At 42.5% G+C, this 25,125-nt stretch overlaps 1 protein-coding gene across 2 annotated transcripts in view; it reads left to right on the forward strand.

Moving 5' to 3' along the window:
* PDK3 (pyruvate dehydrogenase kinase 3) overlaps positions 1-25,125 on the forward strand; it is a 67,814-nt gene that overhangs the window by 27,378 nt on the left and 15,311 nt on the right. For both annotated transcript variants that reach the window (XM_008148382.3, XM_028155805.2), the window contains exons 4-6: positions 4,755-4,939; positions 6,934-7,023; positions 19,300-19,377. In XM_008148382.3, coding sequence (XP_008146604.1) covers positions 4,755-4,939; positions 6,934-7,023; positions 19,300-19,377 — 353 coding nt within the window. The remainder of the gene's footprint in view (positions 1-4,754; positions 4,940-6,933; positions 7,024-19,299; positions 19,378-25,125) is intronic.

The following is a 25,125-nucleotide window of genomic DNA, read 5'->3' on the forward strand; positions in this document are numbered from 1 at the left end:
GAAGACCACTAAATTCTCATGCTGATGGGAAATATTTCTGTTTTTCATTTTCATTTAACCAGAAACCACAAACCCTAGCTCTGAGTGTGGCTCTTTCCCTCAAGAGAAATGAAGTATCCTTTTCATATTACTTTCTTCCTGTTTCATAAACACATGAGTGAATGCATATGGCAGGCCCGTTGTGCTGAGGAATTTCTGAGTAGAAACCTGGTCCACACAATTGTGAGACTGAGCACCTTACATATAGGTGTTCCATTAAAACAGTGGTCGGCAAACTCATTAGTCAACAGAGCCAAATATCAACAGTACAACGATTGAAATTTCTTTTGAGAGACGAAAACCGACTTCTGCGCATGGGCCACGAAGTTTCAATCGCACTGTACGTGTGCACCTGCACGTGGTATTTTGTGGAAGAGCCACACTCAAGGGGCCAAAGAGCCGCATGTGGCTCGCGAACCGCGGTTTGCCGACCACTGCATTAAAAGAACTAGAGAAACTATATGTTATATAAGACCTCAGTGCCAGGCATTTGACCCAACCCTCTCAATTCACAGATAGGGAAACTGAGGTCAAGGTGTGAGGTGACTTGCCCAAGATCATAACATTAGTTAGTAGTAGAGCTGGATCTGGAAATCACATTTCCTTTTCTGTAGGACATTGTTCTTGACCATGTACCATACTGCCAGCATTGCTGGGTCAAGCCATGAGTAGCTAGGTCAAGTTTAGTTGTAAATTAAAATATAAAGGGGAAAATATTGGCCTGTTTTATACTTGGCTAGGTGTTTGTGCAATGAATCTGTGAGACATGGAAGGAAGGTTAGAGCCCCAGATGCAGTATTTTCCTTACTATCAACTTGTTTTTTAAAAATATTTTTTATTGGTTTCAGAGAGGAAAGGAGAGGGAGAGAAAGAGATAGAAACATCGATGATGAGAGAGAATCATTGATCAGCTGCCTCCTGTATGCCCCCACTGGGAATCGAGCCCATAGCCTAGGCATGTGCCCTGATTGGGAATTGAACCATGACCTCCTGGTTCATACTCAACCACTGAGCCACGCCAATTGGGCATTACTATCAACTCTTGCTGTCATTTAAAGTTTTGAAATTAAATGAATCCAATCCAGAAGCTTTGTTTTCTCAGAAGTCATTAGCAAGTAACAGTTTGCTTGGCTGATAACTTAAAAATTAGGACTAGCCTCTTTCTAGCTTCGAATTTTAGGACACAGATTTATGGAAGTACGTGATATTCAATTTCTGCTGTGTGGTTCCCAGAGTCCTGTCTCAGTTTCTGGAACAGGTTGTCAGTCTGATGTGATTTATGGTCATGAGCCTGCATTGTAAACTGCCAAGTTCTGGATCCAGTGTGTACAAGATCTTGGTAATAATAGCTCTCACTCAGGGAACTTCGGAAACTTGCCTAGGTGCACGCAGCTAGTTAGGATATTTGGGATTTTTGAAGCCTGAGGCCTGTAGTGAAGGAAGGAGTGAAGGTGAGTCATGTTCCTCATAGTAGTAGCCTTTTGTGTTCCGTGAGAGGTTATATAGGAGTCATGGGCAGGGAAGTCATTTAAGTAGGGTGAAAGTAGCTTAGAGGACAAGCACATTTATGTAATGACTAAGTGACCTGGTGCATGGATTCATGCACATTGAAAGGAAATTAATTAGAAAGTGGCTGGTGGGGCAGGACTGGGCGAGATGGGACGGACACTTCCTGGAGCCACCTCCAGCAGTCCCTCCCAGGCGTCTGCAGAGTGAGCGGGGTCCCTCTGGCAGGTGGGGTCCCTCAGCTTGGCCTGTGGGATCGAGCTGAAACTGGCTCTCCGACATCCCCCGAGGGGTCCCAGAGTGCGAGAGGGCACTCTGCAAAGTTGCTTGTGTACAGGATGTGGAACGTAAACGCAAGTGTGCAGTAAACCAGATCCGGGACCGACAGTGCCCCAGCAACAACATAACCCATGGCCAAAGGTGGAATCGTGCGGCCCTACGAGGAATCAGGCTCTCTCCTCTCTGGTTCCGGGGTGCGTCACCCGAGAACTGCCGCTGCCAAGTCACTGCAGCTCAGCAGCTCCTGCATTGAGCGTCTGCCCCCTGGTGGTCAGTGTGCACCATAGTGACCTGTCAGACAGTCGGACACTTAGCATATTAGCCGTTTATATATATAGATAAGCTTAGAAGAGCCCTGGTAGATCGGGGAAGTAGCTGAGAACTGAACCATGGAGGTAAGTCTCCTCCCTTCAGATAAGTTGAGACACAGAGCATTATGGCCCTAGACAGTTTGGCTCAGTGGATAGAGCATAGTCCCGAGGACTGAAGGGTCCCTGGTTTGATTCTGGTCAAGGGCATGTGAGGATTAACAATAAAACAAAACAAAACAAAACAAAAAATAAAGAGCATTAGGTAAAGGACAAATTGTCCACCATAAAATTTCTTGTGAATAATTATGACCTCCTAATTTCAGAGTTGATTTACTCATCTTTGCATGCATTTGTTACAGACATATTTCATCATTGGGAAAAATAAGACAAATAAAGTCACTCCACATTTCCACTGCCAGGGGACAACCATTGTAAACATTTTCCTCCCATCCCAACTTTTAACCAGGCATACATATACATTTGTATGATTTTTTTTTTTACAAAAATAACCATATGACGTTACAGAGCTACAGCAATATTCAGTTTCATAATAGTCAATCTAAAGATAAGTCATGGGATTTGAACTATCTTTGGGTTTTAGAAGGGTTTACAGTTTTCTTGTGACTACGAACAGTGCTCTAAAGTCGTGGTTGCCAACTTGTGGTCCGCGGACCACTGGTGTTTTGTGAGGTCCAAAAGGTTGGCAACCGCTGGTTTAAGGAAACCTTTGGAGCACCGGTTGCCAACCGGTGGTCTGTGAGGTCCGAAAGGTTGGCGACCACTGCTCTAAAGAACAGGTCTTAAATACAGCTGTTGCACTGTTTTTAATTTCTTTTTCTTTTATTATTTGTGAAGGGGAAGTTTTTGGCATTTGCGTTTCCTCTGGTAATTCCCCTTTGATATACCAGATTACTTGCCTAGTTTTCCTTTAGGGGGCTCATTTTTTTTTTTTTAATTAAGGATAGTAACTCTTGCAAATAGACTTTTCCCAGTTTCCCTTTTTTTTTTTTTTTTTGACAGAATTGCTGAATTCTACCCAGTCATATAATTTCTTTCTTCCTGGTTTCTGCCCTTGGTATTAAATTTAGAACAGCCTTCCTTACTCCACGGTTACATACTTTCTCACCTGATTTTCTTTTATCTTTTATGTGATTTTGCCCTCTTGCATTTAAATCTCTTAACTCACTGTTTGGCTTAAGACGTGAAATTGGGTTGTGACTAAATTGTTAACCAGCTGTCCCAAGTAATTTGATTGTTTCCCTATTGATTTGCAATGCCACTTTATCGGTATGCTCAATTTTTATACACATACACTCACTCACCCTTCGTCCTGGTTCCAAGCTTTTTATTTGGTTCCATTGACTTGTCTTTCTCTTCTTAGTTATTTACCATCCATAATACATTTTCCCTCTGCATCTTTACAATGATATACCACAATACTTAAATAGGTTTGTTTTAATTGTCTTTATCTACATTTCATCACTATATTTTACTGCTATGAGAAATATATTTAAAAATTTTACTCTTCAAAAGTTTGACATTATTTATTCACTAGCAGCCCGTTTGCACGAAGATTCGTGCACTAGACCTTCATTCACCTGGCTGCCTGCACCAGTTTTCTGCTGGCACCGGGGACCCAGGCCTTGGCTGTGGCCACCGCCTTCTGCCTTCTTTCAGGGTCGGGGCTTGGCCCCAGGCAGCGGCCTTGGGCTCAGCCGCACCCAGCGTCCCTGCTACGGATCTTAGGAGCCGACCCCCTGGTCATTGCCTGCGATCCGTGCAGGCTCCCCGCTGGTGCCCAAGGCCGGGAAAGCCTCCGCCCGAGGCTTTTCTGGCCTTGGGCTCAGCCGCACCCCAACGTCCCTGTGACAGTTTCCTGGTGGGCGTGGCTGGTGGGCGTGGCTGGTGGGTGTAGCGAAGGTATGGTCAATTTGCATATTACTCTATTATTAGGTAGGATTAGCATATTGAATAAATAGGCTAATATGCTAAGTGTCCAACCACCCAAACCTTTTGCTTTGGAACTCCATAATAAATCCTTGGAAAATTTTTTGGATTGTCCTCATGTTGTCAGAAGAAATAATATGCTCTGCAATTATTTATTCAGCAAATATAGAACCTGTGTTATATGTAACTAGAGGCCTGGTGCATGAAATTCCTGCACGGGTAGGGTTCCTAGGCCTGGTCAGCGATCAGGGCTGATTGGGGCCTTCCTTCATTCCACATCGCCCCCTGGTGGTCAGCGCATGTCATAGTGAGCGATCAAACTCCCGTTCTTATAGTTGAACTCCTGAGGGGACACTTTGCATACTAGTCTTTTATATATATAGATCATTTATTCAAAATGTCAGTGGATTCCTTAAGAAGGTATTTGAGCATTTTTTCTTTACTGGAACTGTTTACTTTTTGTGTCTCCGAAAAAATTCCTGTAGAAAGTTTCAGGCAAAAACTTGGGTAATACTTTCGTTTCCCATGAGTTCTTCCTTGTAGCCTATAATGATTATGATGTCTCTACCTATAGAAATACCAGAAGGTAAGTAGTCTGGAGATGGAACTGGGGAGGTTATGCATCAGCCATGACATATAAAGACTGACTACTTTTGTTTCTCTCCCACACAGCTTTCTACAAGTTCTTATTCAAGTCAGAAATAGACACAATGATGTGGTTCCTACAATGGCACAAGGAGTGATTGAATACAAGGAGAAGTTTGGGTTTGATCCGTTCATTAGCAGTAACATCCAGTATTTTCTGGATCGCTTCTATACCAACCGTATCTCCTTCCGCATGCTTATTAACCAGCACAGTAAGTTGGGCTTTGGTCCAGATTTGAAATGGTAGTCAGAGTGATTTCTTCCATATGTTACAGATCTGCATTTTTGTCTGTAGAAATCCTAGTTAAGTTTTTTTCTAAGTAAATCCTATCTATTAAAAAGCTATTCATTAGTATTCTTTGTTCAAATAAGTCATTGAAAGGAGACTTGAAGGAAAAAAAAGAACCTATATACTATTTAACGAAACTACTTAGATAACTGTAATGTCTTTCTGACCTAAACCTGTATTTGTGTATATATGTACATGTTTTTATTTATCTTTTAATATATTTATATATATATTGATTTCAGAGAGGAAGGGAGAGGGAGAGAGAGAGAAACATCAGTGATGAGAGAGAATCATTTATTGGCTGCCTCCTGCACACACCACACTGGGGATCAAACCGTGATGTCCTGGTTGATAGGTTGACACTCAACTACTGAGCCACACTGGCCGGGCTATACATACATGTTTTTAGATCATGGACTAAGCTTGTCACTTCTGATTTTCTTTCACTTACTCAGTTGGAACTTTATGTATTGGCCTCGTGCCCATATTCAGCATTTTTATAATTTAAACTCCCCCCTAGATTATTTAAGCATTCTCCTTTTGTGAAATCTAAGTTGTTCCCAATTTTTGTTTGATTTAAAAATAACTACACCAAAAATAAATAGATGTCATATATATACACCTATAAACACTTGAATTTAGGTTACTTTTTCCTTTGGGGCTCCTTTTGGCTTTTTTTCAGAAGTAAAATTTGCCAATCTTGTGCATTTTGAAAGAATTTATACTTTTAAAAATACTTGAACGTTCCTGGCCAGGTGGCTCAGTTGGTTGGAGTGTCATCCTATACACCAAAAGGTTGCGGGTTTGATTGCCAGTCAGGAAACATATCTAGGTTGCAGGTTTGATCCCCTCGCCTGGGGTGTTTACAGAAGGCAACAGGCAACAGATCGATGTTTCTCTCTCTCCCTTCCTCCCTCTCTCAAATCAATAAACATATCCTTGGGTGAGGATAAAAAATTAAAACAACTTTGGGGTTAAAAAAATACTTGAACAAATATCATTTGTGTATACAACATTGAAAAATAATCTCCATGGTGGAGGCATTTGAAATGTTCACTGTGAAGACATCTCACAAGCCTGGCCTAATGGTGCAGGCTGTGTTTTCTAACTATTTATTGAATGTTGGATTAAATGTCCGCAGTAGTACTGAGAAGGTGGGTCAAGTTGAAAGGTCAAGTTTTTTTTCATCCAAGTTACATTGGGTCAGGAAGAAGGGATTGGACACTTAGCATGTGTCACTGCTTTAGGACCTGCTGAGTGCTACTGACAAGTCTTAAAGCACATCCTTCCTTCTTCGTTGTCCCATCATCATATTATATTCAGGGTGGGGCAAAAGTAGGCTTACAGTTGTTGATATGCAAAAGGATACAATCTATATAACAAAAGCCTAAGTGACCATTATGGCGGAACAACCAGAATGACCGGTCACTATGATGCGCACTGACCACCAGGGGGAAGATGCTCAATGCAGGAGCTGCCCCCTGGTGGTCAGTGTGCTCTCACAGGGGGAGCGCTGCTCAGCCAGAAGCTGGGTTCATGGCTGGCGAGCGTAGCAGCGGTGGTGGGAGCCTTTCCTGCCTCCGCAGCAGTGCTAAGGAGCAGTGAGCAGGCGGGCGGTAAGGAGCAAGAGCTCCTGGACTGCGAGAGGGCACAGGCCGGGCTGAGGGGAATCCCCCCCACCAGTGCACAAATTTTGTGCACCGGGCCTCTAGTAATAAATAATAATTACAAAAATGAACTCTTGTGTTTCGCATACAACTGTAAACCCACTTTTGCCCCACTCTGTATTCTGTTACTTTAAGTCACTGTGGATGCTAAAATGATTCTTACAAACACAAGAATCCTCCATTTTTCTCTGTTTGACCATCCCAGCCTGCTTTGTTTATAATCTCTCCCTTCCCTTTTGTGTTTGCTTAGCACTTTTGTTTGGTGGTGACACAAATCCTGCTCATCCTAAACACATTGGAAGTATCGATCCCACCTGCAACGTGGCTGATGTCGTGAAAGGTAAGGAGACCTCTGTAATGTTAGCGATTTTACTTCAAATAGGATTGTGGTGCTATCAAGGCAGCTTGGCGATAGGGTTATGTTGCCGAGTTGTTTGCCGAGTCCTTAGGCCCAAATACGAAATGTTCTTTTTAGGCAGTTCAGGAAAAGATGCATAATTCGCGCTGCTCAAAATGGGAGTTTCTACTTCATTGACTAGGGTTTTACTTCTAGTTCTATGTTAAACCATGAACATTTGTCAGCTTAAGTAGGATTCTAAGTTTTGATTGCCACCATTATCTGAAAATCTCAGAGAATGCAAATCCTTGTTATAAAATTTGGCTGAATTCACGTGTTTGTAAAATGGAAGCATCTTTTTGACGTGCACCCAGGCTTTAGAATCTACATGGCATGTGGGCTTCGTGGGGTCACTAGACATCGAGCTGGACACTGTCCCAGTAGCCTTGGTGTAAAACAGAGCCCTAAAACCATTTGTCCCTAATCCCCAGGCGCTTTGAATCTGAGCTGCAGTTTCCTCGTTATTCATTTAAGATAGATGCCAGCTCCAGGAAATCTTCCTGGTTCCAAGTGATCCGCCACGTTTCTAGACCTCTTTTTCAGTTGTCTTCAGGAGTACAGTTACTCTATGCAGCCTCACATTCCCAAATTGTCCCTTCCCAAGATGATATCTCCTATTGTGGCCGTCCTCTCCTTCCTCTAAACACACAGAAGTGTTCGTGGCCACCACTCTCCTGGTCTTCACCAAGGATCTTTGTTGCTCTTCCATTTTCTGAACTGTGTAGCTAGGTCAGTAGGAGGTAGAAGAGGGCCTTGTCTGCTTGGTAAAGCGCTCAAGCCCACCTCGAGCAGAGTGACCTTTGCTGCTGGAGTTAGAGCCAAGGGAGGTGGCCCAGTGTGTACAGCCTCCACACTGGAGGAACAGCGCACCGTCAGCAGCCAGTGCTGCTTGTTTACCTTGTGCATTCTTTGTATTATAGACTAGAGGCCCAGTACACGAAATTCATGCACGGGTAGGGTCCCTAGCGACTGCCAGCTGCTGGCCGGGACCTTCCTTTGTTCCGCGCCACCCCCTGGTGGTCAGCGCACATCATAACAAGCGATCGAACTCCCAGTTGGTCAAACTCCCAAGGGGACACTTTGCATATTAGGCTTTTCTATATATAGATACTAGAGGCCTGGTGCACAAATTCATGCATGGGCGGGGTCCCTTTACCTGGCTGCCTATTGGGGCCATCTGGCCCAGTCCTGATCGGGGCCGATTGGGGCTGGCCGGCCAGCCGGAGGGGAAGGACCACGGGAGGTTGGTTGGCCAGGGGGAGGGACCATGGGAGGTTGGCCGGCTGCGGGATGTTGGCTGTGGGAGCGCACTGACCACCAGGGGACAGCTCCTGCGTTGAGCGTCTGACCCCTGGTGGTCAGTGCGCGTCATAGCGACTGGTCGTTCGGTCGCTTAGGCTTTTATATATAGATATTTTTATTGATTTCAGAAAGGAAGGGAGCAGCAGAGAGTGAGAGAAACATCAGTGATGAGAAAGAATCATTGATTGGCTGCCTCCTGCATGTTCCACACTGGAGATTGAGCCTGAAACCCAGGCATGAGCCCTGACTGGGAATTGAATTGTGACCTCCTGGTTCATAGGTCAGTGCTCAACTACTGAGCCACACCAGCTGGGCTACTCTGGGCATTCTTTTAAAAAATATATGTTTTATTGATTTCAGAGAGGAAGGGAGAGGGAGAGCAAGATAGAAACATCAATGATGAGAGAGAATCATTGATTGGCTGCATCCTGCACACCCCACAGTGGGGATTGAGCCCACAACCCAGGCTTGTCCCCTGACCAGGAATCAAACCGTGACTTCCTGGTTTACAGGTCGATGCTCAACCACTGAGCCATGCTGGCTGGGCTACCGTGGGCATTCTTAAATCCAGGGAATGAGGACCCAGGCCTAGGGGCCTTTGCCCAGCCTGGAGTTGCCAAGCTGTTCTGGCCTCTGTTTAATTAGGAAACATTCACTCAAATTATTTCCATTGTAAGATGAATAGATCCAGCCTCAGCTCGCTAAGAATCCTACAGGTAACTCTCTCACAAGAGAAGCCTGTGGTTAATCATGACTTCTGCAGGCCCCTGCTGGGGGAGGGGAACAGGATTGGTCTTGGCATAGTTGTATGTTCATTAGACCGTAGCCCAATGTCTTTTATGAATCAGAAAGCCAGGTTCGGATAGTTGACTGCCCTTAAGAAAAAAAGGTGCATATTCATAATGCAAAAGTGCATTATTATACGCTGCGTATGTGTCTTTTCTCTTGAACTGCAAGCAATTTGAGGTCAGGGTGTGTGTCTTAAACTTGTTTTGTAACTTACATGGAACTTAGTATATGCCTGTTAGATGGTCAGTAAGTATTTCTTGGTTTGATAAATTTGAAACTGATAATTTACTTCTTTAAAAGCAGCTTTATTGAGATATAATTTATATACATACTATATAATTCACTCACTTAAAGTGTATAATTCAGTGGTTTTTTTTTTAGGATATTCACATAGTTATATAGCCAGTGCCACAATCCAATTTTAGAACATTTCCATCACCCCTGAAAGAAACCCCCATACCCTTAGCAGTCAATCCCCACTACCCCTCTTCCCAGGACTAGGCAACCACTAATCTACTTTCTGCCTATTCGGGACATTTTATGTGAATGGAATCATACAACATGTGGTCTTTTGTGTCTGGCTTCTTTCACTTAGCATAATGTTTTCAAGGATCATCCATGTTGTTGCAGGCATTAGTACTTCATCATTTTTTATAGCCAAATAATCTTTAGTTGAATGGATAAACCACATTTTGTTTATTCACCAGCTGATGGACATTTGGGTTAGCTGAGCGACTTTGGACGTGTTATGTAAACTCTTTGGGTGGCCTCAGTTTCTTCATCTATAAAATGGAACATTCACCTGTATTATAGGGTTAAATGAGTTACTATATGCAGAGCTCCTAAAGCAGCGCTAGCACCCAGTCAGCGCGGTACACAAGTTTACTAGCAGAAGTCCTTGGCCTTCACGCAAGTCGTGTGGCTTCTCATTTATACCACTGATTATATAACACGTTGGTGCCTTTACATTTATTTTTGGCACAAAGTCTAAAATATTTTTAGAACTCACGTAGGACATTTAGAAGACAGCTGGATATTTGACATTCAAGAAAGATTGTTAATTTTTGTAGGTGTGATATTGGTATTGTGTGTTTTTTTAAGGGAGTCCTAGCTTTTTGAGAGAGGTATTTCAAAATATTACGCATGATAGAAAATGACACGTGGGATTTACTTTAAATTATACAGAGGGGAGGGTAGTAAAAAAGATTTGGCATGTTTTGAACACTGTTGAAGCTAGTAATGGGTACATGCGGATTCTTTATTCTGGGCTCACTATTTCTTCACAAATACAGTCTTTCATTAGTTTTTAGGGAGTTTTTAAAATATATATATTTTCAGAGAGGAAGGGAGAGGGAGAGATAGAAACATCACTGATGAGAGAGAATCATTGATTGGCTGCCTCCTGCACACCCCTCAGCTGGGATCGAGCCCCCAACCCAGGCAAGTGCCCTGACTGGAAATCAAACCGTGACCTCCTAGTTCATAGGTCGGCATTCAACCACTGAGCCATGCTGGCGGGGCAGTTTTTAGGGAGGTTTTAACCATGAATCAGCGACAGGGAGTTGTAGGCAACTGTTAGCCCTTCCGTATAGCAGAGGAATGAGCAGTGCTAAAGTGAGTCAGAGGCGTTGGAGGGGGTGAGGAGGAACCTGCTTCAACTTGCCTCTCGAGGCCAAAAGAATCTTGTTTTGCAGCGCTTACTGTCTGTACTGCTCTTATTGCACTCATTACCAACTACCCGGCCTTGACAGCTGTACTTCTGTTGATCTCTCTAACTGGGGTGTAAAGTTCGAGAGGTCTGCAATTACTCTCACCCACGTGTGCATCACTCCTCTTAGGGAAAGAGATTTTGTACCAAAAACCAGCTGAAGATCACGTGCAAAACAGTTCAGTCAGTATTTTAAAGAAAGAAACCGAGAGTTCATGTCTACAGCCTGCCTCACAGCTTCCTGCTTCCTTTGTCCTGTGTAGTCATGATTTTGACCGCGGGCCAGATCCTCTCCTTTCCCCTCCCTCTTCCTTTGCTCGCTCACAGCCTTATCTTCACTCTTTCTCTTGACCCTTTTGAGTTTTCACCCAGTGAGACCACTATTGCATAGTGAACAAAATTTATTCCACCCTCTCATTTCATCATTTCTACCACTTGTTTGGTGTAATTTTTAAAAAGTTATATATTTTTGTTGATTTCAGAGAGGAAGGGAGAGAGAGAGGTAGAAACATCAATGATGAGAGAGAGTCATTGATCAGCTGCCTCCTGCACGCCCCACACTGGGGATCGAGCCTGAAACCTGGGTATGAGTCATAGATCGATGCTCAACCACTGAGCCATGCTGGTAAGGCTGTTTGGCATAGCTTGAAGTCTGGCTTCCTGGTGAGACCGTGTCCAATAAAAGACACCTCCAGGTCCCTCTGCCACTCAGAATGCTACTTCCACCAACACATGCATATGCATGCACACTCCTACCCCCCACACTCACGGAGGAAGGAGGGACTGGCATGTCCCCTGCTCCCCACTGCCTCTTTGAAACCATGCTTTTCATTTCTCAGCAGCCTCTTCCCTTAAGGAAAAAACAGTGGAGGATGGTTTCAGATTCTCAAAATGCATAAACACATCAAGCAGCATCCATGCAGTCAACTTCTCTGCCACCCTTCATTCCCTTCATAAATCACACCTACTGATACCCACAGCACACTAAGTACACTGGCTTGTACATACTTACTTGATGCTGTTGTGTCCCACCCATCTGGTGAGACATATGTTTAGTAAAGGTCACTTATTTGTCCTCAAACCATTGGTATAAGTTATACCACCTGTTGTGACTACATAATTTATTAAAATACTAGGGGCCCAGTGCTCGAATTCGTGCACCTTGAAAGGAACTGTGGGCCCCGAGGCTGCGGTGGGCACAGGGGTGGGTCTCGGCCCATCCTCCATGCCCCCACCTGGCTTCTCCTGCTGCGTCCCCTAGTCCGCTGTATGCTGGCAGCCCTGCTCCCGCCGCCGCCGCCGCTCCCACCTACTGACGGTGAAGAGCAATTGGGGCTGGTGCCAGCAGTGGGTGCAAGTGGGGCTGGCGCTGTCAGCAGCTACGAGCAGTGGCTGCTGCCCCGATTGCCCTTCAGGAGCAGGGGGAGGTGGAGAAGCCCTCAGGGGCAATTGGAGCTGGCAGCCGCTGCTCACACCCACTGACGGCGCTGAGTGATTGGGACCAGTGCCGGGCGCCGACAGCGGGTGTGAGCGTGTGAGCGGCGGGTGGGAACCTCAGCTCAGCGCATGGGAGCAAAGAATTTTCAGTAACCACCAGAGGCTCGCCCCAATAACAGCGACCAGTGTCCCGCCTTGCTCTGGCACCCCCACTCACCTGATCCACTATCCCGCAAGGCCAACGCCACCATGGTCCGTGCGCGCCCCCTGGTGGTCAGCACATGTCATAGCGACCGGTTGTTCGGTTGTTTGGTTCCACCATTCGGTCTATTTGCATGTTAGCCTTTTATTATATAGGATGTGTAAACTTGCCCTAGCTTGTTTTCTCAGTGGTTAGATGGTTAGAGTGTTGGTCCATTGACTGAAGGGTCGCAGGTTTGATTCTGGTGAAGGGCGTGTACCTCAGTTGCAGGTTCGATCCCCACCCCTGGTCAGGGCACATGCGGGAGGCAACCAGTTTATGTGTCTCTCTCACATTGATGTTTCTCTCTTTCTGTCTCTCTCTCCCTTCCACTTTCTCAAAAAAAATCGATGGAAAAAATATCCTCAGGTGAGGATTAACAACAACAACAAAAAAGACATGGGAATTGGAATATTCATAGATGTATATGGTATTTTTTAATCTAGATAGATGAGCTAGAACCCTATCCATATTCAAAGAAGAGGCTTTGGCCTTTTATGAAAAGATGGGTAGAGGAATAAATGGTGTATTTACATGTGCATTTAAATCATGTTTATGATAATAGTCATATTTTATGGTTTCCCACTTTAGCCAACATTTTTGTCAATCATCCAATTCCTGTTCCCAGTTGAGTCAGTGAAGGAGACTAATCCTATGTTACCAAAATAATAATAAAAAAATGCTCATTGAAGACAATAGAAAATGTGGGACAAGAGAGAAGAGAATAATAATGACCTGCTTTTATAGCCCATTGCTTTATACATTTGAATTCATACCAAATTTACAGATTGGTATAAAACTGGGAATGATGTAAGTAATCTTTATCTCTACAAAATCCATGGTCTTTGTGTATTTCCCCATCTCCAGCACTCATGTCCATCACACATGGCCTCCTGGGCGAATTCAGTACCTGATGATAGGAGCCTCTATTCTGCCCTCTGTATCAGTATTGTTGGAATCCTTCCTATGTCTGATCTGCAGTGCACATAATCTCTAGAGTCAAATGATTTTTCCAGCCAGGTGTGTACAATCTTTATTCTTCAATGGGGCCTTAAATCAGTTACTTTTCCTGCCATGGCAAAATGGGCTGGGCCACCTAGCAGGAACCCTGAAGGTCTCTCTTCTCCCGGTGTAGACTGAAGCAAATGTTAACAGTCAGTTTTCTATTTCATTCCCCATGGGCCCTATTAATTAATTTGGTGAGTGTCAAAATTCCTGAGTAGACACTCTTTCTGGCTTAAAAATAAGACTGTGAAAGGACAAATAAGGCAGAGAGCACCAGTGGTAAAAATGCCTAGAAATTCTTCCATTTCTTCTAGCAAAAATGTACTGGAGTGTCCACCCCAAAGGCCCCAGGATCAACAACACCCAGAAGGGCTCAGAGTGCCCCGGTCTCTCCAGTTGTTGTTGTTCTCCTCCTCCTTGTCCTTCTTTTTCTTCCTCTTCCTCTTCCTCTCCTTTTCCTCCCTCCTCCTCCTTCTTCTCCTTCTCCTCTTCTTCCTCCTCCTCCTCCTCCCCTGCTTCTCCTCCTCCTCCTCCTCTTCCTCCTCCTCCTCCTCCCCTGCTTCTCCTCCTCCTTCTCCTCCTCCTCCTCCTCCTCAAGGAAGGGAGAGGGAGAGAGAGATAGAGACATCAATGATGAGAGATAATCATTGATCGGCTGCCTCCTGCATGCCCCACACTGGGGATCGAGCCCGCAGCCAGGGCATGTGCCCTTGGCCAGAATCGAACCTGGGACCCTTCAGTCCACACGGCGATGCTCTATCCACTGGCTAGGGCCAGCTTTTCTTCCCAGTACCCACAAGTGCATGTCAGTTTCCTTGGCCTCTTAATGAAGTTTAAAAACACTTCCTTCCTCTTTTTAGAGTAGTTGGTATTTCTGACGAGGTTTTTACCTTCTCGTATGCTCTGAGATTTCTCAGTTAATCTTCTAACTTGGCATCTCTATCTCTAATATTGTTTCCCTTCCTTTTGTTTTAGGAAGCTTTGTGTGGAGGGAGTTGGGCTTCTGGGTTTTAATGACAGCTCTACCATTGATTTTCTCAGCTGGAAAGATCCTGGTTTAGGCCTGTCAGATGTCCAGCCCAGATAATCTGTGTGTGTGTGTGTGTGTGTGTGTGTGTGTGTGTGTGTGTGTGTGTCTGGTACGCACGCGTGTGTTTGCCTATGCATGCACGTGTGTTTTATAGCCTTAGAAAGCCTTAATGAACTAACAATGATTCCATGCTTAGATCTCTTGAGACAGACTAGAGAAAACTTTTTATGTAGAAGGGTAGGGACAATATTTTTATTTTTGACTAGCCAGTTGTATAAATGTATAAAAGTGGGGTGCATCACATACATTAATTGAACGTGCGGAACGCTGAAGCATGCCTCCTTGTCGCTTATTTAGCACATTAATATCTACCTTTACACATCTGCAAATTATAGACTCGAGGTAGTGAATGCTAGAATTAGTATTGTAAAGCAGTTTCTGGGAGGTTCCTTCCATTGTGACCCTTTCCTCCTTTCTTTGTGAGAAACCAGGAAAGAAAATGGAAAATCCCGTGGGAAGATAATTTTAAAGGTACAAACTTAAATACTTGGTACAAAAGTCACCTCTTGCAGCGATGTCAGCCTGCCTGTGTTGTTCCTATATGCCAGTAGGCTTAGCATAATGGCATACAAATGGCATCCTGAAAGTGTGTCATTATTTTGGTTCGGAAATAATGTCTTGTGCTCTCCTGTGGGGCTCTTCAGTTTGCGAATAACAGAGACCCACTCACACTAGTTCAAGAAACAGATTTATTGAAAGAATCTAGTAGGTCCCATGAAAATCCAAGGGCAGGAAGCACTTCCCAGTCGGAGCTATAGACATTGGAACTGGGAAACAGAAAACAAGGCTGCTTTCTGTGTATCTTTGTAACTGGGGTTGCCAAGGCCTAGCCCCTCTGCCTCTCTCTCTTGTCCGGAGACTGGCAGACTTGTTCAGGGCAATGGCCAACGCAGGCCTTCTAGATGATGATAACTCTCAGAGTTTCCTTTTTGTCTTCTGCCCTGCCCGAGTCTTGATCTGAAATTCTCAAAAGATGAAGTTCATTGGCTCAGCCTGTCTTTCTGCCCACGACCACAGGTTGTAGGATTTTGCTCAGCCTGTAGATTGGTTGCCCTTTCGTTAGATGCCCTGCCCCCCACATCTCCAGTCGGCTGTGGTTTGAAGGGTGAGAAAGGGTCTGGAACTTACAAATATCTGGTGGTTCTCACTCGGGATGCCTTTTGGGTGGAAGGATGATGATAGACATACTTTATTTGGAACTTACAAGGGTTTCTAAAAAGCAGCACATCTGTGACTTCGCAATGCTTTTTGGCCATGTATACCACCTTGTTCTGGCACTGGCTTCTTAAACTTGAGCCTCACGGTTTTCTGTATCCTATTAAACCTGTTAAGGACCTTGGCACCTTCATGTTTGTTTTTTCAGCACTCACTCAAATTCATCCTTGTCCCGCCTCTTCTAAGATATTTATAAACAAATGATTATGTGTATTCTCAACAGAGGCCAATATTTGATAGCAGAGTTCTATGGTGAATTTTGAATAGGCAAATCTTCTAATAAAAAAAATTAATAAAATAGCCCTAGCCGGTTTGGCTCAGTGGTAAAGTGTCAGCCCTTGGACTGAAGGGTTCTGGGTTTAATTCTGGTCAAGGGCGTGTACCTCAGTTGCAGGCTCATCCCAGGCCCTGCGAGTGTGTGCTGGAGGCAATCAATTAATGTGTCTCTCTCACATAGATGTTTCTCTCTCTGTCTCTCCCCCTTCATTCCACTCTTTCTAAAAATCAATGGAAAAATATCCTCGGTGAGGATTAACAGAAATTAATAAAATAACCTCCATAATGTATTAAATTTTCCTGTGTGCTTTTTCTTAAATTCCTGGCTAGGTTGGATCCGTTCAGCTAGTTGCTCAGTGAACCTTCACCCTACTCTTTATGACTTGGCCTTTTAAATAAATCATCAGTCTTGTGTGTTTACAGGTTGAGTGTTCTAGCCTGGGGGAAGTATATATGTGTCACACCCACAGTTTTGTTAGTTATTCTAGATCATTATCTTATTGTCCTTGAAAACTGATCCTTAGAACAATGAATAGCATTTATGTTTAGTGGCAGTAGTAATAATTTCCTTTTAAAGATTGTTTGGAGCCCAGCTGGTGTGGCTCAGTGGTTGAGCGTCGACCTATGAACCAGGAGACACGGGTTTGATTCCCAGTCAGGGCACATGCCTGGGTTTCAGGCTCAGTCCCCAGTAGGGGGCGTGCAGGAGGCAGCCGATCAATGATTCTCCCTCATTGATGTTTCTAGCTCGTTCTCCCTCTCCCTTCCTCTCTGAAATCAATTAAAAAAATTTTTTTTAAAGATTGGTTGTAATTACTTGCTCAGATGTATTGCAGATAAAAGTAATTTGGTAAATTATATTTAAAAATTTGGTTTCTAATTAAAATTAGAAAAGTCTTATTTGAAAGCTTGTTAAAAGTAGAACTTGCATTCTACCCCAAAATGAAAGACATGAAATTATAAGCCAGTAGTTGAATTTTGGTTATTTGGTGATGCTTTAAAGTTTTTACATTTTTATGTTAGTTCACTTAAATAGAAGTGAAATAGAAGTTTGAGTACATGTGTGTTGTATACACCCCAATACCCCATGATCATTCATGTCCTGGGAGAGAGAGTGACTGAGTTATCATGGCCCAGCCTTGGCTTTCCCGGCAAGTGGTCCCCAAATCTAGCTTCTCTTCGGAATTACTTGCTAAGCTTTTTAAAATATAGATTTCCAGGCCTCAACACAGACTTACTGCATCAGAATCTCTAGGGGCTTATTTTATAATCTGCATTTTTTTAAAAAAACTTGGTAGTGAATTCCACATACAATGAGATTTGGGAACCACGCAAGGCCTCTGGTTCCCAGTCTGACAAAAAAAGAACATTTCTCGTCCTGGCCTGGTGGCTCAGCTGGTTGGAGCATCATCCCATGCACCAAAAGGTTTCGGGTTTAATTTCAATTAGGGCACATACCTAGGTTGTGGGTTCAATCCCTGGTCTGGTGCATACGGGAGACAGCTGATCTATGTTTCTGTCTCTAGACTCCCCTCCCTCCCTCCGTCCTCTCTAAAAATCAGTTTTTTAAAAACCCATATCCTTGGGTAAGGATTCTAAGAAAAAGAACATCTCTCATCAGTATAATTGATTTCACCTTGAGAACTTTCTCATGGGCAAGAAGATTATTCCATTTATCAAATTCTTGCTAGCTGTGTATTGTGTCCAAGGCATTATGATGTGCTATGGGAATTTATAAAGATGTGTATGAATGTAGATTTTACTTTTACTATCCCCCAAATACTTGACTGGCTGGTGTATGTGAGTCTCATTGTGGTGTTTTGAGTTTTTCAAGCATCATCATGTGATTTTTAATTACAGCACTGATACACCATAATTTGTCATGATGTTTTAAAAATTCTTATTCACATGTGGTTTTAGGAAACACACTGGGTCTTTGGGTCCCAAGTTGGCGGCTTCTATCTGGGTTCTACCATCTCTTCCGCATGTTGCATTTGTGTAATACCTTTTCTTAATAATACCATTATAATCTCATGCCACTGGGCAAGCAAATGCCATGAGAAGATACCACAGTTAGTGGATACATTTCCTTTTATGGTGAATGGACGAACAATGTCAAAACACCTTTAAAGGTGTTATAACTTGGAGGAGTTGTTTTGAGGAGGTGGATTGACTTTGTGTATGGTTAGCAGAGCATCATTTTTAGATTTTAGGATTTGTTGGTTTAAATAAAGTAGCCCTGGAGGTTCTTGGTTGGCTTAGTGCTATTGTGTCACTAGGTGGAGATGTAGCATTGTTTGGTGCTATAACCAAAGCAGAAAGAGTGCATCTTGATTTCTTTTTACAAAAGTACTTTACAGATATTGAATGAGGTTTATTATAGCCTAGGGAAAAAAGCCCTGCAAATTTAATATAATTCTATATTTTAACTTTTTATGGTTTCAATTAAGTCCTACTTTAATATCTGTTTTCACAGTGATCAACTCTTTTTTTCCTCTCCTCTTACTAACATTTCCTCATTTCATTTTGTCAGTTGTTCTAATGTCTCTGTCTGTGGTTCTTTTAATGGTTTAATTCTAAAAGTTGAATAAAGTAATCAGAATTTTTATTCCGAGGTCAAATATTATATACAATTTTAATTTGCTAGCAATATGAGGTCAATGAACCAAAACTTACAGTCTGAACACACCTGAATCTTATCTTTGTATTATTTTAGGTTGATATGTCATGTTTTAACATATTTAAATTCTATAGGGCTTGAAAAATTTTTTTTATTGATTTCAGAGAGGAAGGGAGAGGGAGAGAGAGACAGAAACATCAGTGATGGGAGAGGATCATTGATTGGCTGCCTCCTACACGGCTCCCACCTGGGATCAAGCCCCCGTAATCCGGGCATGTGCCCTGACCAGGAATCAAACTGTGACCACCTGGTTCATAGGTCAATGCTCAACCACTGAACTACACCATCTGGGCAAGCCAAAAAGGCTACTTTTTAAAAAGGAGGTAGTTAATTAAAAATCCAACAAGTTAGAAATTGTCCTTGTTTGCTGATCTATTATGTCTGTCTATCTATCTATCTATCTATCTATCTAACTATCTATCTACTTGTGCCTGTGTTATTAGTGCAGCAGCTAATCTTTTTTTCTTTCTTTGCAGATGCGTATGAAACCGCCAAGATGTTATGTGAACAGTATTACATGGTGGCTCCTGAGTTGGAAATTGAAGAATTCAATGGTAAAAGAATAACTTTAAACTTAAGTACAAAGAAGTTGACCCAAATTTGATTACACCTGAGCTATATTTAAGCGAGATCCTAAAGTTTTGCTGATTTAAAAAATCTTTTCTATATTTTTAAAACCTTTTATATATCTGTGGTCAACTAGGTATATTGTTGTAAGGAGTTTTTGTACAGGAATGTGTAATCTATTAGAACTCAAAGTTCGTGGCACAGAAGTAATCCAGTAGAAAATGCACAAAGGTATAAATAGGCAATTCTCAAAATAGCAAATGCAAACAATAAACCTATGGGAAAGTGTTTAACTTTATTAAAGAAAGAAGTACAAACAAAACCAAAGAGAAATGCCATTTTTGTCTTTCAAAATGGCAATGATTGAAACATTTTCTTGCCTCGAATTGTTGCCCAGAAAAATACTTTCTTACCAACACTTATACATTTCTGGTATAAGTTTAAAATGGTCCAGCCTTTCTCAAAAGATGCCACCAATATTCTTTCTCTTTGACCCAGTAAATTAAATTAGTAATAGTCATATTCTTTGGCCCAGTGAATTAAACTCAGAAAGTGTATTATAAGAAAATATAGATATGAACAGTCGTATGTACAAGAATGGTGATCACAGTGGTTTCCTTATAGAGAAAAATGAGAGGATCCAAATTTTCTACAACAGAGGACATAAATTGGGGTTCACTCATAAGATAGAATACTATGCAGCCCTTTAAAATAATGCTTTAAAAGAATCTTTTAAACACATGCTAAAAAAGTTTGTAATAGTGCAAGTTCACTGGAAAATATTTTGAAAGATTTCTAGCACCTAGGGAGAAACAACAGCTGTGTGGAGAGTAGGATTATAGCTGACTTTTATATTAATCGTATGAGTCTATATTTCCATGTTAAATTTTTTTAATTTGTAAGTTACCAAAAAAAAGACATACTCATTGTAAAAATACAAACAATACAGAAATATAGAGTAAAAGTGAGTCTCCACTGCTCTCTCAGTCCCATACAGAGCTTCATTTTTTACATAAATGGGGTTGGAAATATTCACGTTCTATGATGTGTTTTTCACTTTGCTTTGAAGATCTCTGCCTCTGTTGTCATTTAGAGATTATCCATAGTGTAGATTGCCATAATTTATCATTTATTTCATGATTTCCCAATGAAGGTGTGTGTGTGGGTGTGTGTGTGTGTGTGTGTGTGTGTGTGTGTGTGTCTGTCTGTCTGTCTATGTGCCTGTGTTTGGAGGGTTGGGAAAATTTTTGAATGTGTGGTAGTATTTCTGCACATTAGATTCCTAGAAGTGGAATGACTGAGTCTTAGGGTATAGGTATTTACAATTAAAGATAAGCCTGGATGGCATGGCTTAGTGGTTGAGCGTCGACTTATGAGCCAGGAGGTCACGGTTCGATTCCTAGTGAGGGCACATGCCCAGGTTGAGGGCTCGATCCCCAGTGTGGGATGTGCAGGAGGCAGCTGATCAAGGATTCTCTCTAATCATTGATGTTTCTACCTCAATATGAAAATATATTTTAGAAAAGATAAAGAAATTCCCTCTTAAAATATATCAGAACTGTATTTCACTTATCACATGATCTCACTCATATGTGGGATATAATGATCAACATAATTTGATGAACAAAAATAGATCCAGAGACAAATGGCAGGGGAGGTGTGGGGGGGTTAGAGAGCAACAAAGGACTTGTATGCATGCATATTAGCATAACCAATGGACACAGACACTGGGGCGGTGGGGGCTTGCCTGGAGTGGGAATGGTGGGGGGGGGGTCAATTGGGAAAAAAGGAGACATATGTAAAACTTTATTTTATTTATTTATTTATTTATTTTTAATATATTTTAATGATTTTTTTACAGAGAGGAAGGGAGAGAGATAGAGAGTTAGAAACATCGATGACAGAGAAACATCAATCAGCTGCCTCCTGCACACGCCCCACTGGGGATGCGCCCGCAACCAAGGTACATGCCCTTGACCGGAATCGAACCTGGGACCTTTCAGTCCCCAGGCTGACGCTGTATCCACTGAGCCAAACCAGTTTCGGCCATATGTAAAACTTTAGATAATAAATTAAAAAAATATGTATAATGAGATCAAAATGCGAAAAGACTTCAGGCTGCTGTTGTAAGACATTGGCCCCCTACATTTTACTAGAAAGTATGGAATCAAAGCTGCTTTCAAGGTCCGTTGGGTCCTCTACGTTGTGCCAATGTTTTGAATCAATACACTATGGGAACCGAATGGACTTGGCTGGAGTATTCCTGAGTAGAAGCATCAGAATATTCTCTCTTTCTCTTCCTCCTGGCTAGGCAGGGCCTGACCAGCTTTCTGTTTGTCAGACATGGAACTTACATTCACAGATAGTAACCAGTTGCTCTTTGGCATGAATAGCAGCCTCACTCACTGAAGGCCAGAGCAGTGAGCCTGTTCTTGCTGATTCCCAGGTGCAGCTGTGTCAGCCACTCCTTCCCAGCGAGGTGGCCATGCTGGGCAGCACACCCCGCCAGGAGCAGAGCTGTATGACTCCTTTTGTCATTGTCTCATGCATGACTTTTTAAGCCCTTTTTCCCCCACCACTAAGATAAATGAATGCTGGTGGTTAGAGGCAGCCTCTAGTTTCCTAGTGCTTTCAGGTAATGTATTTATGATTTATATTTATGATTTCTTAAATGTCAAAGCTCTTTGCGAGCGCAGTTAAAGACTCTGCTTTGTCTCTAATAAGTTTTGTGTTAGAGTTGGAGGTTGCAGGTTGGCCCTGAACACCGTAAGTAGACACTATCGCTGCAGAATGAGAGAGAGTGCGCATGTCTCCCACAGCATGATGGCTGACTGTTTTCAGGGAGCGGTCAGATCAGATCCAGATACTTAGGGATTTATTTTCAGAGCCTGTGTGAACTAGCATAGCATTGCCTTTCAGGATGCTCCCATTGCCCAACGGGTGCCTTTAACAATAGTCAGCGACATGCTTGCTGCCCTTGCTCTGCATTTCAGACGAGTAAGGCTGCCATTAACCCAAAAGAACAGTCCGTTGCTACCTGAGAATGTAAGTTTGGCTAGTTTGACACACCACCTTTTTTTTCCCCCTGAATTATTTTTTTCTTTTCCAATGTAGACCCCTGAGAAAGTGGTCAATAGGATTATGTAGGACACATACTGTGTGAACACCACAGTATTTACCAGTCCTCACTAGAATTTGGAATATTGGGGGCCAGTTATAGTAAACTTCCTTTATTGTCCTTTCTGTAACACATTTAACAGCCTTATTTACCTCAGATATTTCTGACTGGCCACTTGCGGCAACCTGTGTGGGTTCCTCCAATGACAAGTAGCTATTTCATCACACTTGTCCTCATTTCTCTTGAGAAATCAGTTGCCAATACATTAAGCAAATAAAAATTTCTAATTGACCTTTTCAGCATCCATATTGTAAGGCAGCAGGGCTTAGGGGGAAGATGGGAACTTTGTAGCTTAACCAGGCAGTAGAAATCTGGATTCAAACATTTAGATGTGGGCCTTAGACAAGTCACTTCCTGTCTGACACTTGGCTTCCTCATCCATAAGCTCACCCTGTGGGGCAATCCTATATAATAAAAAGCTAATATGCAACTCGATTGAAAGGTGGAACAACCAGTCACTATGATGCGCACTGACCACCAGGAGGCAGATGCTCAGCCAGAAGCCAGGCTCATGGCTGGTGAGCACAGCGGCGGTGGCGGGAGCCTTTCCCGCCTCTTCGGCAGCACTAAGGCCATCAGTTGGACATCCCCCGAGGGCTCCCAGACTGCCAGAGGGCACAGGCTGGGCTGAGGGGACGACCCTCCCCCTCCCCCGAGTGCACGAATCTTGTGCACCAGGCCTCTAGTGAAAGGATAATGTTACTGGGACCTCAAATACAGCACCAGGCACATACTGCATATTTTTATTTTTATTATTTTTTAGAATATATTTTTATTGATTTCAGAGAGGAAGAGAGAGAAAGAAACAACAATGATGAGAGAGAGTCACTGATTGGCTGCCTCCTGCACGCCCCATGCTGGGGATCGAGCCCACAACCTGTGACCTCCTGGTTCATAGGTTGACACTCAACCACTGAGCCATACCTGCCAAGCATACTGGATATTTTTAAAAGGGTGGCTACTGGAATTCAGGATTGACTTGGGAAAGATAAGACTTGTATGGTTATGACTTGAATTTTTTATTTCTAGATTAGTCTTTCCTCTCAGGAGGTTGATTGATAGCTTTAGTTTTGGTGGGTAACAAAATTTGAACTCATGCTGTTTTGTTATAACAGGTTTCATCAAAAGGGTATATATCTACCCTGGGATAGTTGACCTCTAGTTTCTCAATATTGGGTACTTTTGTGGATATTTTCAGGCAAATGGTTCTATGCAGCAGTCAAAAAGCCATTACTGATAGCTCCATTAATACTGTAGAAATGAATTTTTAGTAATGAGAATAGGCAGCATTTATTGACTGCTTACAATGTGGCAGGCTCTATGTAAATTAGTTTATCACCATGATCTCATTTCATCCTTATATTAACCCAGTGAGATAAGTTCTGCGCCATTTCAGAAATGGGATGCCAATCCCAGATGGGTTAAGTACCTATTAATATATCTATTAAATGCCTAAGTCAGGACTTGGCCCCAGTGTGACTGAACTATACTATATATTGTCTCTAATAGCCTTATGCATTGATTTTGGGAATTGATTAACCATCTCTAAGTGCCCAGCTACCATTTCTCTCTTTTTTCTTCTTGAATCTCCTATTACAACTGTTTTTTTCTCTTAGAAATCTGTTTTTATTTTAAATTTTATTTTTAATTACAGTTTACATTCAATATTATTTTGTATTAGTTTTGGGCATACAGCATAGTGGTTAGACAATCAGATATTTTGCAAAGTATTCCCTCTGATATTTCCGGTACCCCAACTGGCACCATACATAGTTATTACAATATTATGTAATTGCTTATAAGGTAACTGCTTTTCTTTTGCTGCTTTTAAGATTCTTTGTCTTTAACATTTGGCATTTTAATTATGATGTGTCTTGGTATGGGCCTCTTTGAATTCAATTCATCTTGCTTGGGACTCTCTGTGCTTCCTGGACTTGTATGTCTTTTTCCATCACCAGGTAGGGGAAGTTTTCTGTCATTATTTCTTCCAATAGGTTTTCAATATCTTGCTCTCTCTCTTCTTCTTCTGGCACCCCCATGATGCAAATGTTAGCATGCTTGATGTTGTCCCTGAGGCTCCTTACACTATCCTCATTTTTTAAAAAATATATTTTATTGACTTTTTACAGAGAGGAAAGGAGAGGGACAGAGAGCTAGAAACATCGATGAGAGAGAAACATCGACCAGCTGCCTCCTGCACACCCCCTACCGGGGATGTGCCCGCAACCAATGTACATGCCCTTGACCGGAATCGAACCTGGGACCCTTCAGTCCACAGATGGACGCTCTATCCACTGAGCCAAACCGGTTTCGGCAATCCTCATTTTTTAATTCTTTTTTCTTTTTGGAGTTCTGATTGGGTGTTTTCTGCTTCCTTATCTTCCAAATCTCTGATTTGAATCTCTGCTTCATCTACTTCACTGTTGATTCCCTGCAATGTATTCTTCATTTCTGTTTATTTTTTATGTTTTCTAGTTTCATTTTTATGTTTCCTATCACTTTATTGAAGTTCTCACTAATTTCACCTACTCTTCCCCTAAGTTAATTGAGCATCCTT

The sequence above is a fragment of the Eptesicus fuscus genome, chromosome 1 (assembly GCF_027574615.1).
Source record: "Eptesicus fuscus isolate TK198812 chromosome 1, DD_ASM_mEF_20220401, whole genome shotgun sequence".
Classification (NCBI taxonomy): domain Eukaryota; kingdom Metazoa; phylum Chordata; class Mammalia; order Chiroptera; family Vespertilionidae; genus Eptesicus; species Eptesicus fuscus.